Raw genomic sequence first — 18,748 nt, forward strand, 5'->3', positions numbered from 1 at the left:
TTCATTGCAGTATGAACACATGGCTGAAGGAGCACAACCAGATCTATGAAGGTAAAAGTTAAGGGGAAGAATCCTACACCTGAAATTTGTCAAACACACCTCGCAGTGTCGGGAAAGGCATTGTCCAGGCATCCATTTATACCTCAAGTGCCGGAAGTCGTCAAAAGATAATAAGACCGAATTTGAGGATTTCATACAAAGAAATTGTTTGAATCGCGCCGCCACCCATAAAGAGAAGTGTGGAATTATAGACCGAATAGGTCTATATTCAAAGAAGCGGATGGGCGGAAATTCGCGGATTCGTTCATTAAAACTTCAAATTGACCAGGAACCCACACAAGTCTACCTTCGCGGATATGACACGGTGCGAGGTCATAAAACTGGCGACGCAAAGAAGATGCAGTCCAAAAAGTCAAGGCAGTACAAACTGAGAGGGCGTCCGTCACTGCAATAACGTTGCGGTGATCTAAACAAACTCTTCGAATGGCTAAAACAATAGCAAAAATTCCGCAATAAATATGGGAGTATAATCGGGAAGGCGGAGTGAAAACGCCCATCCAAGTTGAGAAGAAAAAATCCAAACATCCGCTTTTTCCTCGCGCTGTGTAGCATCAGTGGCAATTACAACATGCGAATGGAAATGTTACAGGTGGTCATTCAAAATGGAAACCAAGGTAGACACTGGCAAATAGTTGGCATGATTGGGATAAATGTCATCATGGACTAAATTACCTTGAGGCTGATGAGAACCGGCTTGTGAAAGAGAGCACACATCTACTGACAACGGAGTTAATAACGACTGCACATATACAATCTGCGGTCTTTGATAGCGAGACCAATGCGTATGAAAAAATAAATTAGGTGACCTAATGAAAAATGTTTGTGAACACGATAGGTAAGAATCATATAATTTTAGAATGGGCTGCACCGTAAGTTGCTGAAAAACGGGAATCCAAAGGAAGTACCGGAGCCTCAAAGTACAAGACATTTATTGCCACAAAACTCGGAAGGCCCAGACAAAGCCGCAATGCTTGCCGTTCAATCAAGAGAAGTGGTCGAAGTTTGTGAGCAGCGCAGCCTGTAAACAAGACGCAGCCGAATTCGATAATAGGGCGCACATAAAGTTTATAGATCATAGCAAAGGCAGGTCTTCTCATTCCATATCTCCTGTGGCTGACGCGACGTAGCAGGTCCAAGGCACGCTCCCCTGTGTGCTTAATATGTTCAGTATGAGGTCTCCAGCTCATTGAAGAATCATAGCAAACGCCCAAGTACTTAGGAGTTGTCACCTGAACTAAAAGGCTCTAGATGGTACAAAAGGGAAATAAAAACAGGTTGATTGACCGGAAAGACCAGAATGGAGCATTTATTGGCATTTGGAGTAAAGGAAAGATAATCTAGCCAGGATTCAAGAGCATTTAGGTAATTCTGTAAGGCACGATATAAGGCCGCCAGCTACAGCCTCCCATGACTTCTTCCTCTTCGGACAGGCACGCACAAGCAGCGGAGAGGCACGGCGAATGGCGAGACTGTGGCCAATGTAGCCCTCGCTACAAAACATAAGCAAGGGGACCAGGAAAAACACGACAGGGACATCGCATCTATTTCCATCCCGAAGCCACGCCGTTTTGGTGGCTCGATTGATGGGCACTATGAGTAGCGGGCGCTGCGTATACGAACACGTGCCCTTCGGATAGCCGAATGTAGAAGACAAGGAGAGGCCAGAGCACTGGCTTCAGAGAGCTTGCATGCCGCAGCGATCCATCCATACAACTTCAGGTGATAAGAAGTAGTCACAAGATGTAAGAGGCGGTAGAGGAGAAAGAGAGAGAGAGAGAAAGAACAGGGGAAGGGACAATGCTGGGGCATAACCACTTAAAGCATGTTTTTCTGTTTAGAAATGTTCGCCGCAAACAAGGCGGGCAAAGTTGGCAGGTATGCGAAGGATGTAATGAGGGTACAGTTGGCACGGAAGGAAGTTTGTATCAACGCGTAATATGTCAATGCAAGGCAAACCACGCTACACTGGCAGGACCTACTGAGAAAGGGGGTGCTAACGACGAGTCATTCGTTATCATCCCAAAAATTCTTTGAACGTGCCTAACACCACTCCCACTCGACAGCAGGTTATGATACGGTTTTTCGTGGCGTGAAAAATGCGTGTTGAGTTTCTTGGTGGCTAAAGTGCAAGCGACAATGAGGCGAGGCTGGCAAGAAGAAAAGAAAAGGTAAAGTAAAGTCGATCGTTATTAATCTGCGCCTGTTACTCTATTTCTAGCCTTTTTTTATTTTCGGGGCAGGGGTGTAACATGAATTTCACCGTTAAAGCCCAGCCACAGGCAACTCTTCCGGCGATTTGGTTTCGGTAATGAGTGAACAAGGCCCCCGCAGAAAGGGGCCGAAACGTCATTGTTTTTTTAACGATTGGTCGCCGCTCAATGCTTTCCGCCCTGAGGTTTGCAGTCCGAAAGCTACTCAAGCTGGGAGGGTGTGGTAGAGGAGGGCTTCGGGTAATTTCGGCCACCTAAATTTCTTAACTCTGCACTGGCATCGCAAAGTGCATGTGCTCCCCTCACCGCGGCGTCCTAACCACTGAGCATGGATGTGGTTTTAGACCACCGCTTTTCTGCTGATGAGCACATATTCCTTTTTGCCTGGTGCTGCCTTTGCGCGCGTCACTGTGCTTTCCTGCGCAAATAACGTTTAGTATTTATCTAGTTTCTTTCCGTTGTATATTTTGTTGCCCATTCCGTTAGCTGTTCACTTTGAGCGCATATAATATTCAAGCGCGTTAAATCTTGACTATGTATAATGTTCTCCACATAATTTTTACCTGAACAAAGTATCCCCATAATGGTGCAAAATAATTTCGTGCATTGTTTCGTTCACGCATCTTTAAAGCTCGAGCGCTCTAAAACGATGAAAAGATTGCTATCCTTTAAATTTTCACAACCTAGTCGGAGAACGTCAACGTACCAATAAAACGACACGGAGCACTTCGCCCGTAGGTAGCTCAGGTGGAAGCGCGCCTAGTTTAAAATTTCACGGTGAGCTCGCACTTGTTCATCGATGGTGGCCACCTTAAGTGAATGTGGATGGGAAAATGCGAGCAACAAAAATGAAATCGCAGTCTTGAGGTTAAAAACGGTCGTCGTGAAAGCTGAGGGGAGCCAAGCGATGTGCGCTATGGCAAATAAATGATCAGTCCCATTTTATTTATTTTTTTTTTTGTAAAGGCTTTTGTATAGCTAACACGTAAATGAGAAAATTTTAAACGCTGATTCCTCATTTATCACTGCAAGTAAGCCGGACCCGGCAATCGTCCCCGATTTGTTTGGCATTTGCGCAAGGAATGAGATAGAAAAGCTCGGGCGACACTTAAGTTCCCCTAGAGAGTATGCATGACACGATAGGTGTAAATGGCCCCTATGCAGTCCATTGGGAGTCCCCTGTGACACAATTTCGCAGGCATTGCCACGCTTGTTGACATCGCATCGCATTGTCTTTTTTTTTTTTTTTTTTTAATCCAGTCGAATGAACGTTTCACCATCTGGCTGCCATTATTGTCTGAGTGCCTGCCTACCCGAATGTTTACGCCTGAGTTTAGTAATAGCACAATGCTGACAAGACTATGTATTACGGGTTCGCGGTGTGCAGCCTGGTTATGTAAGATTAGAAGCCGGACGCTGTTGCACTTCCATGCCGTCGATAAGTGTCTCATTCGCGACCCAGACGTTAGGTTAGTTTTTAAGATTGAAAGCCCCAAAACGACTCAGGCTATGGGGACGCCGTGCGGGGGGCTCTAGGAATTTCGACTACCAGGGGTCCTTTAACTGGCACTGACATGGCACAGCATACGGGCATCTTCCTCCTCAACTGCATCGAACAGCAATCGCCGTGGTCGGTGTCTAACGCACATCCTTAGGATCAGCAGTCAAGTGCCTTAATCAATAAATCACGGCAGCTAAGCCAAAGGGTTAGAGGCTCGATTCGACCGCTTCAACTCTTTTTTTCTTTTAAGTAACTCATTACAAGTAACTTCATGACGACGTCGCGATGTATTTAGACAAATAAGACTTTTCCTTTCCCAACGCCGGCATAAATGCTCGATTTTCGCATTAAAAGACTTTCAAAAGCTTCAAGCCTGTCAGTCAGTCTCACTAGGTCTACAGTTGGTCGAGATCCACCCTCGCGTTTCTGCAAAGGAATTTTATTAACCGCATGCTACTTTACTTATACATGCAATATCGGAGATAGAAGTTTCTGTAACGCATCATAATCATCATCAACAACAACAGCCGGACAATATCCACTACAGGGCGAAAACCTCTCCCATATTCCTCAAATTATCCCGGTCCTATGCTAGCATGCATCCACTTGACCCGTGCGTACTTCTTAACCACATCCGTCCACCTAACCTTCGGCCGCCCCTTCTACGCTTTCCTTCATTTGCAATCCAAATTGTTACCCTCAGCAACCATCGGTTATGCTCGCTTGCGCGCTACATCTCCTGCCCATGCCCACTTCTTATTCTTGATTTCCACTATAAAGTCATTAACTTCAGGCATTTCTCTGACCCACTCTGCACGCTTCCTAGCTCTTGACTTTACACCTACAATTTTTCGTTCCATAGCCCTCTGGGTTGTCCTCAACTTAAGTAGAACTCTCTTGGTTAGCCTGCACGTTTCAGCCCCATCTAGGCTAGTACAGGTAGGATGCGACTGCTATATACTTTCCTCTGGAGCCATACCGGTAAGCTGCTAGTCACAATCGGCGAGTACTTGCCAAATGCGCTCCATCCCAATCTCATTTTCCTACTTATTTCCCTTTCGTGGTCCAGATTTGCGGTAACTACCTGTCCTAAGTAGACATAATCGCCAACAACATCCAGTGCTTCGTAACGCGCGCCTGCATTAGACTAGAACACGTGGTGAATGAAGAATTTCTTTATTTCTGCAGCAGATATTAGACAACTCTAGGATTACCTTTGATATCAACAAGTTTAGTCTGAAACTACTGGCTAATAAACAAGCTGTGTAATTTGGTGGTCGTTCATGTCTTCCATCCCCGCTAGTATTCGTCTCATCACATGCACAGTGGAAAGCGAGAACAACAAGGTTTCTTTTCTTCCCGTACTATTTTGTGAACAAAGGGCACAAAACACACATTGAATATAAGGCCGCTATGATGAGACTCTTTTCGTTCGTCTTGATTCCATAGTTACGATCCGCTTGTCTTTCTTTCACATTACAGTTACAGACAGCGAGGGCATAGCGCTATACCAAAGGAAAAATGACTTAGAATGAACCACAAAGAATCTGAATGAAATCATGTAGCCTCACTCTCCTTTCATGACCAACAAAGCACCTTCTCACAATAAACGCATGCCGTAATAAGATTTGGTTCATGGAGTCCAAACCAACTCAGGCTATGACGGACGCCCGTAATAAGGACTGTCATGCGAAAACCTCTCCTCGCTCAAGACAGGGCTACCAGCCATGCACATGTGTTCGGCATTATTTGTTATCAAACAGCGCCTCGTATTTATACTTAACTCTTCGAGACCAGGCATATTACCATATTAGAAGCTATAGGGGGCTTAAGAACTGAGTCGTCATGATCGTGCAGGACTGCTTTAACGGAGAAAGCTTCCTCCTCTCAACACGCACGCACATACACACACAAGGAGAACGTAGGCTAGTGATGAGTCAAAACCGGGGTCTGGAAAGCACACACACACACACACACACACACACACACACACACACACACACACACACACACACACACACACACACACACACACACACACACACACACACACACACACACACACACACACACACACACACACACACACACACACACACACACACACACACACACACACACACACACACACACACACACACACACACACACACACACACACACACACACACACACACACACACACACACACACACACACACACACACACACACGCACGCACACACACACACACACACACACACACACACACACACACACACACACACACACACACACACACACACACACACACACACACACACGCGCGCGCGCGCGCACGCGCACGCACGCACTCACTCACTCACTCACTCACTCACTCACTCACTCACTCACTCACTCACTCACTCACTCACTCACTCACTATAGGGATGAGGCGTAACCAGGGTCTAGAAAGTAGACTCCGCAATAAGAAACACTTTTTCCCGAATATCAATAATTCGATCCTCTCGATCGCCTCCCCACTCCTTTGGCTGGAGTTTTGTTAACTTCGATGACATTGAGACTGAGGCTACAAGTAAGGGCTATTATCATTTTATTTTTTCGGCAACCTTTGTTATTCGCCAGTTGCATTCGGTCCTACCCAAAAACTTCTTTGTACACAGGACGCTCTCACGGTTCGTTTTAAAACTGAATGCTTTAATAGCGGTTTCGGTGTCGGTGCCGCATCGAGGCACTCTATGTTGCGTAGACATGTCGCGCCATCTGCCCTCTACTCAGAGAACAAAGCCTAGGCGTACCACTCGCGGGGGTTTTGATTTGCTTCAACACTTACCTCCAGAAAGGTGAGATGGTTGAAATGCAAAGACGTTGTTATTATTATTATTATTTATTTATTAGTACCTCAAAGGCGCCAGTGGTACCGCGTGAGGCAGTGGATTTCGCCGCACATAAAGCTTTCAGTGGATGATCTGAAAGACGATGGGCGGCATGAAGTACGAAGATGTTGGGCAAGTCATTCCAGTATCTTGAGGCGAAAACAAAAAATGATGAGAAATGCACCGATGTCCGGGAAAATGGGGAGGATAAACGCTCTTCTTGTGCTTCGTTCGGCTGGAGGTGAGATAAGCAGGACTGATAACTTGAGGAGGGGATAATAATAAAGCTTGTGAAAAAGAGAATCTTGAGATGGTGCTACGGATTACTAAGTTTGCCAGGTGAGCATTACGTTTTAGTTCGGTGGCACTTATAGAAGTAGGCGGAGTAGAGGAACCTTGCAGCGCGGTTTTTTTGTAGCTTCGAGGAAATTAGTTTGGCTTGGTTTGGGGGTTTAAGGTCCCAAACCAACTGAGGCTATGAGAGACGCCGTAGTGGAGGGCCGCCGCGGCCGGAATTCGATCCCACATCTTTGGGCACAGTAGTCGAGAGCCCTAACCACTGCACCACCACGGCGGGAATTCTAGAATATTAGTAAGATAACTTTGATGATGGTCCTCAACAGCACTCGCGTATTCCAGTTTCGGTCGAACAAAAAGTTGAATAAATTTAATGGCTTCATTGATGGTTTGGTTTGGTTTGTGGGGTTTAACGTCCTAAAGCGGCTCAGGCTATGGGAGAGGCCGTAGTGGGGGAATCCGAAAATTTAGACCGCCTGGGATTCTTTAACGTGCATTGACATCGCACAGCACACGGTCGCCTAGCATTTCACCTTCATCGAATACCGCCCGCCGCGTCCGGGATTCGTAGAGGCGAAAAGCTAGGCGATGATGTGCTGTACGATGTCAGGTGGGCCGGGATTTGATCCCGCATGCTTGAGCAAAGCATTCGAACACCCTAGTCACTCCACCACAACGGCGGGTTCATTGATAGAGGTGCCAGACACAAGGATCGACGAAAATAACCCAGTGCCCTATTAGCTTCGTTAGTAATCTGCGTTTTGTAGTGTGTTCATTAAGGGCGCATTTAGATGAATGCCTAAGTATTATATGTTTATAAAGCAGTAATTTCTGAGTTGAAGGTGAGCTGCTTTGAAGATAGCAGAATGTGACGTCAATGAAAAGGTAGGAAATTCCTTTTCGTGTTTAAGGACATTATCTGTTTGTTACACCACAACAGCTTATTAGGCATTCAGGGTTAATTGAAGGAGAGGGTCATTATACTTTTTTATTGAAAGGCGGCAAGTAATGCAGTCATCTACAAACATTCACACATTCGAAATTAGGCTGGCTGGTATGTAATTTATATTAAATAAGGAATAGTACCGATTCAAGGACGATGGCCTAAAGCCCGCCAGATGTAACTGATACAAGAGAACAGGAATTCATTAGCCAGGACAAACCACCTCTAGTTAGTCCGAAAGTTTGGTATCCAATCAAAGTCAAAACAATTAAGATTTAGGAGTGAAATTGTTAGAAACAGTCGTTTACGGGGAACTTTGTCGGAAACCTTTTAAAAGTATAAGAATAAAGCTTAAAAGGGAATGTTATATTGTCAAAGCTATAGCTTAAGTCGTTAATGAACCGTTCTAATTGACTGTCGCAGAATGAACCTTTCAAAAAGCCGTGTTCACTAGAATGAAAAAGACTAACTATTCCTAGGAATTTAAGAATATGAGAAACTATCTCTAGTTGCTCCATAACATAGAAGGAATGCTAAAGATTAACTATGACGCGAATATTAATAACCGTGTTTTGAATGACTTTGTCCACTTCTCAGTCATTTGGTGCAACACCTGATATAAGAGACGTTTAAAAAGAGAAACATGAGACAGTATGACGCTAGCAGCATGCTTTTTGTTAGAATTTTGCATTAACGTTGCCTATACCTGCTGTAACTGTTAGCTTCACAGTGTCAGTGATCTTAGAAAACCGTTGGGCTCAGGCGTTGTACTGGGCATAGCTGGGAATACAAAGGAAGAAAAAATCTGAAAGTTAACCATCCGGTTCGTGGGTAAAAATAGAACAAAAATAAAGTTTAGAACTTCTGCAACCTCATGTTCGCCAATTAGATTTTCACCCTCGCCGCAAAGTTTCATCATATAGAACTAATAACATGCCGCACATCTAGGAACACCTAGCTGCTGTACGTGTTCTAGGTGCAGAAGTTTTGTTGCTTTAGTTATTTTCCTTTTCATGGTATTAAGCTTTTCAACCGAAAGAGCAAAGCACTCGAGACGCGCTTCGTGAGGCAAGCTCAGCAGTGACGCATCTGTTCTTTCTTTTGACTGCATCCTGAAGACAAGATAACATTTTATGAACGCCAAAGTTATTCTATTGCCCCTGCGCTATCTGGTGTCCAAGTTCACGGTGTATGTGCAGATAGCGCATGTATATAGTCTGCTAGCTCAGCGAACTGCGCTGAGGTTGGAGAAAATCTCTCGCTGCATTTTTTTATTCATTCTTTGGCTATTATACCGACAGCGTCAAAAGCCCCGTTCTCTCGATTATTCATAATGGGCGCTGTAAGAGGAATAATAGCGTGGGTTTAGCTTCGCTTAAACCGATCAAGGTGTTCGAATGCACTATGAGATTTCTGCTACGATGGCTGATAACACGTGCAGAGTCGATGAGCTCCAGTCTGATGCCGAGAAACTGGCTTTGAAGGCAGATGGTTCAGAAAATAGGAGTAGGCGAGGCAACCTCACTGTACGTGACAAAGAAGAAACAACTGAAGAAAATCACATTCCCTCGAACAGGCGGTTTCTACAACATTTTTGGCTAACATACTGAAGGTTCCGAACGTGGCTATTCGGCGGGTTCATAGAAATGGCCGTCCAGCTGAGGACAAGTGTCTACCTGTCATTTTTAAACTTTCGCACGGCAGAGATAAGCCTAATGTTATGAAGAAGTGTAAGAAGCTGAAGGACACAAGCTATAGCATGTAGGAAGACTTCTCCCGGCGTGTACAATCAATTTGGAAGAAGCTGTGGGCTGCTGCCGCTGATCACAGAAGCAATGGTGACAAAGTCATGCTGTTGTTCGGAAAAACCAAAATTAATAGGAAAGTGTTTCGAAGGGATTGCACTAAAAAGACAAATAGTCACATTAACTTCGTAATGACCACTTCGCTATAACGTCAGAACAACGGGTGTTTGTAAAAGACGGAACACTGTCCGCAGATATAAAACTCAGACACTTTCGCGTTTGAATATTAATGCCCGCAGTATCTTGAATAAAACTGATACACCCCGCCGGGGTGGCGCAGTGGTTACGGCGCTCGACTGCTGGGCTCAAGGACGCGGGATCGAATCCCGGCCTCGGCGGCAGCTTTTCGATGGTGGCGAAAAGCAAGGCGCCCGTGTGCTGTGCGTTGTCAGTGCACGTTAAAGAACCACAGGTGGTCGAAATTTCCCGAGTCCTCCACTACGGCGTCTCTCATAGCCTGAGTTGCTTTGGGACGTTAAACCCCCCAAACCAAATCATACCAAACTTGAAGTACTTCTTTTATTTACGAGCCACATGTTGCACTGTTAACCGAAACTTAGCTGCATGGTAGCATTCCGGACAAAGACGTGGTAACTAATACGCATGAAATTATCCGCCATGACAGCAGTAATAGAGGCGATGGGGCAGCTATAGTGATAAAGAAAAGGAACCGATTACATAAATATACTACTCTCCACTAGAGCGAAATGGTCTGGATCCTGATTTATGCTCACGAACACAACATTTTTATTGGCACCTTTTATAGGCCACCAAATTCAGATCTCGACACCCTTGGAACGCTATGACTTCTTGGATAAACATAAAAAAGGACATGCACGTGTCATTTTGCGCGGTATGTACCAAAGATAAACTGGGAATCATTAAGCGTCTCATCTTCATGTCGGCAGTCTGACTTGCTACTAGATCTTGCTTTTTCATTCAATCGGAAGCAGGTTGTCGCTGAAACACCGCGGGTGACTGAAACTCAAGCTAGCTGTTAGATGTAGTGTTTGTTTCTGAGGCAATTGACAGGCTGGGTTTTACAGTGGAGATTTTGCCTGGTATATCCGTTCATAACCTAGTGCTTTTCAACACCGAAATGGCACCAGGAACAAGCAAAAAAAAAAAACAATTTTGCAACTTCGATAAGGCTGAAGACGAGAATATTTTAGATCTTCTTGAACATGACTACGACTCGTTTTCTCTAAGGCACAGTGGCAGCCACTTCAGTCCAAATGAGTTGCGGTTGGTTTTAGAAGCATCGTGCACAAATGTATTTATCTGTACGTCCGCTGAGAGATAAAAAAATCTAGAGCCGAAGGCGATGGATAACACGTGAAATATTTCACTTAATGTGGCGTGTAAAGCGACTTTCCCATAACGTGTAGAAGGTCGGACGGGAGTGCTCTAATGTCGCTAGGTAGAGAACTAAGAGGTAAAATAAAGCTATAACAATAAATTTCTTTAATATAAAGCTGCACAACTTTCTCGTTAGCGATCCGCAAAAGTTCTGGACTTGTCTAAGGCAAAAAAGAGTCCTGTATGTAAACTGACAGTGCATGATGTGGTCGTTAGTGACAGCCAAGAAATAGCGGAAAATATTAATGCCTACTTTTCTTCTGATGCTCCTGCCGGTCGATGACCGGAGTGCTGATTTCAGATAAATCAGCCTTCACATAACTGATCTAACAAGAAGGCATTTTCTCGGCTCTTCTCAACATGAATACAAAGAAGTCATCCAGGCCACATGATATTCCGAGCGCACTTCTTTTCAGGTACGCGGAATGATGCGCGAAATTCCTGTTTAAACGAAGAGTCGTCTGTATGCTGTCTGATGTCGACGCACGTTAAAATCCTGATGTTCAAAACACTCGAAGCCCTCCACTACGGCTCCTCTTTCTCTCTATCCACTTTCACCCCCCTTCCTCCCCCCTTCCTTCCCCCCCCCCCCCCTCTTTCAACCCTTCCCTTACGGCGTGGGTCAGGTGTGCACGGAACAATTGTCACAAATACTGCGCCTTTGCTTTCCCGTGTTGCTCCGCCGCGGTGGTGCCGTAGCAAGACGTCCTACTACTGTGCCGGAGTACCCGGGTTCGATCCCGACCGCCAGGGGCTGCGTTTGGATAGAGGCGAAACTAAGTGGCGTCCGTGTGCTGTCTGATGTCAGTGCACGTTAAATATCCCCAGGTGGTCGACATTACTCCGGAGCCCTCCACTACGGCCACAGTGCAAGAATATTCTTGCACCGTGACTACCGGCACCCCTTTCTCTCTTTCCGCTTTCACATCCACCTTTCTAACTTCCTTTACGGCGCGGTTCAGGGCCCGTATTCCGAGTTTGCGTCATTATCGAAGTGTCGCTATCTCACGTGACCTTGAGTCATCTGATTGGTCGAAACAGAGCAACCGGGTGTTGCCACTGCGGAACCGGAAAAGGTGGCAACATTATGTTTCGGCGTTTCCCCTAATCCGATGACTCAGGTCACCTGAGATACGACACTTCGATAACGACGCAAACTCGGAATACTTGCCCAGGTAACCTCAAAACAAGTATGACACACTGCGCCTTTCGTTTTCTGTGAACCAATTATTATTATTATTATTATTATTATTATTATTATTATTATTATTATTATTATTATTATTATTATTATTATTATTATTATTATTATTATTATTATTATTATTATTATTATTAATTTCCCGTGAACCAATTATTGTGAGGCGGGAGGAAGCACAGGCAGGTTCACGTTTCTATTGTCAAACGAGCCGATGCAGCAGCTAACGGCGAGCAGCAGTTCGTCGACACTTCGTCTTCTCCAGACGAGCTGACCGATGATGGATGTTGGATGTGTACAGATACATTCACAGAGCTGCTTGTGTGCTCGCCGCACACAATCCTGAGTGAATACGATGATCTGCGTCATTGTGTGAATGCAACCACGTTAGAAGGGCGAATCCCTTCTTGGTGGTAGGGTGGTAGGGCAGATTGGCGGTAGGGAATAACAGTCAGGCGTTCCACCAGTGACGAAGGGCGAGGTCAAGAAAGCAATAGAATGGGAAAGCAGCTGGAGAGGTTCAGATAATCATAGATTTGTTGAAAAACGAGGGGGGGGGGGGGGGGGGGGGGGGGAGGGATATCGTGCTGAAAATTGCTCGCGTTACTCTAATACACAAAGGTGGTAAATACAATCAGCTAAACAATTACAGGCCAATCTCAGTGTTGTCACTGTTCTCCAAAGTTGCAGAGCGAATCCTATATAAACGATTTAGCACTTTTTTATCGTCAAGGAAAGTGATAGTTGAACAGCAGTACGGATTTCAGAAGGGGAAATCGACTGAAATGGCCCTGCTGCATATTAAAGATAAAATCATTCGTAACATCGAAGCCAAGTTATTTACAGTTGGAATCTACCTAGACTTTCGTAAGGCGTTTGATTCTATACAACACCATATCTTGTTCAGTAAGCTTGAGGCATATGGTTTTAGAGGCACAGCACAAAGTCTTATACGGAGTTATTTACACTCGAGGGCTCAGTTTATTTCCATACATGGTATTACGTCAGGAAAAGAAAACATTAAATACGGCGTTCTTCAGGGCTCTATACTCGGCCCGTTGTTATTCATACTGTATATAAATGATATAATTAACATTTCAACTGCGGGTGAGGTGTTGCTGTACGCTGACGACACAAGTGTCTTTTTTTCTGGGCAGAGCCTTGAGGAACTTGAGACCACGTCGAACGCATGGCTGAATGACCTTGGTTTATGGGTACATACAAACAAGCTTCAAATAAATACTAGCAAAACAAAATATATGATATTTTCTGCAAAAAACAAGCCCATTCTCAACAATGTGAACCTGTACTATAATGATGCTTTGCTTGAGCGTGTAGATTGTCATACATTCTTAGGTGTTACTTTCCAGTCAAACCTAACATGGTCCCACCATGTGGGAAATGTAAGAATGAAAGTAGCAAGATGTATTGGAATGTTAAGCCGCCTTCGAAATCTTATCCCTGTCAGGCTCAAAAAGCAGCTCTATTTCTCACTAATACACTCTCTCTTTAATTACTGTTGTTTAGTATGGGGTACCGGAATTAAGACTGATAATGACAGACTATTTGCCCTGCAGCGGAGGGCCATTAGAGCATTATATAAGGAAAGTTTAGACACCGTAACGTTCATGGCAACACATAATATCCTACCTTTCCACGATATATACAAGCAGAAATTATCTGTGTACGTATTTTCTGAAGTGTCGAGCAATTATAATAGATTTTCTAGTCATTATCTAAATAGGGATACTGGTCACAATCTGCGGAGGACTTTCATTGTTGTAGATAAACCTCGGACTAATTATGCTAAACAGACAATTGATCATCAAATCATGAAACTATGTAATAATTACCCAGACATACTTGATATCGCAAGAACAAGTAGAAGTCTGCCAACTTTCAAACGGAGAATAAAACCTCTTTTCACTTCAATAGAAAACCAAATACATGACTAAAGTAGATGCGAAATCGAAATGTATTGTGCTATTCCTTTACATTGTTCCAGAGTTTCATAACTGTTGTTACATTTCTTTATGTTTTGTCATTGGCACGTGTCTGAATGCGTATTTTGTACTGCGGTGATAGTTTTTAACTCGGTGTTTTTGTTTCATGTGTTTTTGTTTCATATACGGTGAAGATTGTTATATGTAGTTGCATGTGCATTGCCTGTACTTTGTACCCGCTGCTGTTGTGCCCAGTGGGGCCAGGACCTCGTCAGGAGACTAATTACCTCCTTTTGTCCTGCCCCACGGGCAGTACCATGTATTGCCCACACAATCACTGAATAAAATAAATAAATAAATAAAAACTGGCCACCCTGTATACGCAGTGGCTGGTGTCATCGAAGGTACCGGAACCATGGAAGAAAGCAAACATTATCCTCATTCGTAAGAAAGGGGTCGATAAGGACCTTAAAATTTACAGACCAATCAGCTTACTGTCTGTTACGTATAAGGTATTAACTAAGGTAATCGCTAATAAAATCAGGACAACCATAGACTGCAATCAAGGAAAGGATCAAGCAGTTTTCGGAAACGGTACGCTACTATCAATCATATCCATACCATCAACCAGGTGATAAAAAAATGCTTGTCATATAACCAGCCCTTATACATAGCATTCATTGATTACGAAACAGCATTTGACTCAGTAGAAACTTCGGCGGTGATGCAGGCATCGCGAAATCAGGGGTAGACGAGCCCTACGTGAAGGTGCTGGAAGATATATATATTGTCGCCTACAAGGTAATTGAGGATATCAAGAATAGCAAGGGGTTAGCTCCGATACAACCGCGCATGAAGCACATCGACCCAGACTACGACGGACAACATGTGTGTGAACGGTGCAGTGATCGTGTAGACTTAAACCATATGCTGTGTGGTTGTGCATCGAGCGACGCCTACGCGAAGAACAAGGAACGTTGGGACAAAGTTTTAAAAAGTGCTTCCCTACATGATCAGATTCGGGCTGTCCAGGAGGCCCGCGCGGCGGCGGAGAGCTTCGGGCTCTCTGTGCCGACGTGGGAGCTGCCCTCTACACCTGGCGCCTAGCCGAGTGTCCTCCAGGACCCTTACTGTGGGAAATAAAGTTTTACCAAACCAAACCAAACAGCGGTGAGCAGCCCAGACGCAAAACCCGCAAGCGACACTTCGTCGTCCTTCATAAAACCCCTTGATGTTTTGAAAGTAGCGACACTCTCCTCCTTCGCGGCGCATTCCTCCTCGTTTCTCCTCGCCCGCCAGCCGCCCGCTCTGCACACGGCACTCTTTTTCACCCAAGCGCCCGCCGGCCAGCCGCGCCTTTGAACGCTGGCGTGCTTTTTAAGCACCGTTTACAGCTTCGGCAGTGAAAGTAATTCTCATAAACGGTTACCCAAGCGATTAGAATGCTGAGAAAAAATTCTGTGGATTTTTTCTTTTTTTAAGGCACTTAATTTCTAAATATTTCCCAGAAGAAAACATTCTTCTGCGGGTGTCATTTACGAAAACCGTCTCTGAAAGGAGATGTGATGTTTTGCGGCGTGTAATCAACTAAGTAGTGCTCCAGGCATAAGTTATTGCGTATTAAGCTTATCAGTGCAAGACATCTAACGGTTTGCTAGTGTTTATGGCGGCGTACAATAAATTAGTTGTAAGTGCTGTGCAAGACGATGTGTTTAGTTTCCTGATGTGAAAGCAGGTGCATGCAGTGAGATGTGCGGCGCAGAAGTGATGGACTTAAAAAAAAACTTACAAAACTGACAGTTCAAAACACAACACAAAAAGCAAGCACAATTGTACAAAAGCAATATCACGCTATGAATGAATCGGTTTTAGTGCGGCTGAAAAATGACCAACACGGTACCAAGCATGAACTGCTTACGATTTCCAGACATGTAATGAAGCCGATGCTACGTGGTGCAAGGGCCAGCACATTATTTGGAGCCGAAACTCTCCAGGAAAAGGAAATTCAACGCACGGAACGCAGTTTTCTTTAACGTTTAGTGTCTCTCCTTCACCCTTTGTCGACGTTCTGAAGTTTTTTTTTTTCTTGGTGCACTTTACCATTGAGCCCCTTCAGTTTTATGTTACAGTAAATTGAAAGCGGATTGAAATAAAAGAAAAGTCTTTTCTGTTGTGAACAAAATTTATTTCGACATGAAAAGCGAAATCCTCACGTTAGATATTAACTACACAGTGGCTGTAAAATTTTAAAATTTATCCCAGGCAGTGGCTTGCTGCTTATGAAAGATATTTGTTTTAAAAGTATCACATAAAGGTCCTTTGCTTCGCAAGCAATGAAGCGTCTACACATCATTTAATGCTTGAAACAGCAACGCGCATGCCAATGCTTTTACTGGCACATTTGGAACTCTCAATAGAAGATATTTTAGCCGCTTCACATTTCACTAAAATTTCCATGCGCAGTTTGCCGAATATTTTAACAATGTCTTCAAGTAAGTTATGGCAAGAAGGAAAGCATGTCTGCGAAGTTAGGCTTTGGGTAATGGCTTTTTGCACCTCCGACTCATGTACAGAATTACGGATTAGCTTTTTCTTATTAGTGCGGAAGTAGTTCTCTGCTATTTTTATAACTTCAATCACCGCTTGCGATGGAGTGGTCAAAGACTGCTGGTGCTTTGAAAAGTTTTTGAGCTCTATCAGCGTCGTAGAGCTGTCTCGTTCAATCAGAGAATTATAGCAATTCTCACTGTACTCGCTTCACAAGTTTTGAAGCAACGTAGCCTGCTAGGTACGTTAATGACTGCTCTATTTCAGGGCTCAGGTCAAGAATATCATCCGGCGCTTGAATAGCATCTGTGTCGCTTCTTGCTTTACTTGTGTCGCGTAAATGTAATAGTAAATAACCTTCCTCCTCGGAGTAGCTTCCTGATTTGCTAGGCTTCAAAAATTGACCTAGTGTTGCGTTCCTTAAGCTACATTTAAACACATATAGTCTCGGGATGGGGTTTTTGGCGCGTAATGTAGAGAAAGAAAGACAAGACGTAAAGAAAGACAACGGGCCGATGGCGGGATGGCGCCATCGGCCCGTTGTCTTTTCTTCCGCTTTACTTTTTTTTCTTTCTCATTCAAATCATTACAAGACTGATTCAGCTCAATGTAAACTACTATAAAAATTACAAACAAAACATCCCCATGCGTCCACCTTGGAATCGTAGACTGCTCCCTCCTTTCGTTGTACCTAATTAAGGTGATTATACAATACCCGAACGTAGTTCACTGTCTACTTCAGCTCATATCTCGTGATTCCAAATTAAGGAACACTCCTTCCGTAAATTTACTAAAAGAATATTTCTGCATGGATTACACCTCGTCTAGTAAACCTGGGAAAAGCGGGAAAGTGAGAGAGGTGCCTTACCTCGCACGCAACGCTGCTTCTTGTCGGCACGAAGTTTTTTCTCCCGAAATAATGAAGCCATTGCTTCGTCTTCAAGCGATCCCGCTTTCCTTGAGGTACCATGAAAACTGCATAGCCATCCTCAGGCCAGTTTGAACAGTTATATGCGCAACACTGTGGCATTTGGCGAGCGCGCCGCAAAGGAAAAACAACGTGCGCAAGGTCTCCTTTGCTTGAGTGGGTGAAAAATGGCGCGCGAAGAACGAAAAGCTTCACAAAGAATGCAAAAAGCGCGCGTGTAACCATGGCGACCCCGGGGACAGCCAGAGTGGCCAATTAGCGCGAAGCGGAACGCGCCGCGCGTCTGCGCGCGGCGTCGCGCAGAGGTGCCCGTCGCGCGGAGATCTGAATCCGAGTAGGTGGCGAGGAGGTGAGGAGAGGAGGTGATGCGGCGGCGGCAAAGTACAAAGCGTGGCGGTACTTTGTCCTTCACTCACTCATGCGCCACCTGGCAACGCTAGGTGGCATTACCCCCCTTCCGAAAAAAAAAATGGAAAAAAAAGTAGAGACGGCCGGTGAGAACGGTGGGCCGAGTAAAGCCAGGCTCACACTAGCGGGAAACTTCCCGCAGCGGCGCAACGTTCATGGCGCCGCAGCGTCGCAGCTCCTCGGAAGGACGCTCACACTACGCCCGTTTTCTCGCTGCGTTTGTCGTGGAATGTAGAGGAGGCGAAGGCGAGCGGAGCGAGAAAGAGTAGTCACGTGACAAGAGCGAAGGGAAAGCACGCGCTTTTCTCGTGCACGAGCGGGCTACCAAGCGACACCAGCGATGCTCCCGTCGCCCGCGCAGCCGCCGCCGGGAGTCATTGAACTTGGACTGACGTCACGGTCTGCGCTACGACTCCCCGTTTCCGATGGAAATAAAAAGTTGTACAACCAACCAACCAACCGCTCCGATTGGCTACTCCGTTCTGCGGGACGGGAAAAATAGCTCCCGACCCCATCGCTCCGCGGAACGTCAAACAAGTCAGCCTGCGGGAAAAAAACCGGTTTCTGCGGGAAGCGGCGCGCGGAGAACATCCAGCGTTGCACGTTTTCCCGCTAGTGTGAGCGTGCCTTAAGAGAGTGCTCACAGGAGGTGGCCGTGCGTTATCGTTGGTAGTACGGCTTCAGCCGCACAATG

At 45.1% G+C, this 18,748-nt stretch overlaps 1 protein-coding gene across 1 annotated transcript in view; it reads right to left on the minus strand.

Annotated features, from left to right (window-relative positions):
• Positions 1–17,869, minus strand: part of LOC146186162 (uncharacterized) — a 28,538-nt gene extending 10,669 nt beyond the window's left edge. Inside the window, exon 1 of the mRNA XM_084605633.1 lies at positions 17,587–17,869. Within this exon, the coding sequence (XP_084461759.1) occupies positions 17,587–17,647 (61 nt within the window). The 5' untranslated portion in view covers positions 17,648–17,869. The remainder of the gene's footprint in view (positions 1–17,586) is intronic.
• Positions 17,870–18,748: the final 879 nt, after the last annotated feature.

This window comes from Amblyomma maculatum, chromosome 6 (assembly GCF_055883805.1).
Source record: "Amblyomma maculatum isolate TAMU_Amacu chromosome 6, ASM5588380v1, whole genome shotgun sequence".
Classification (NCBI taxonomy): domain Eukaryota; kingdom Metazoa; phylum Arthropoda; class Arachnida; order Ixodida; family Ixodidae; genus Amblyomma; species Amblyomma maculatum.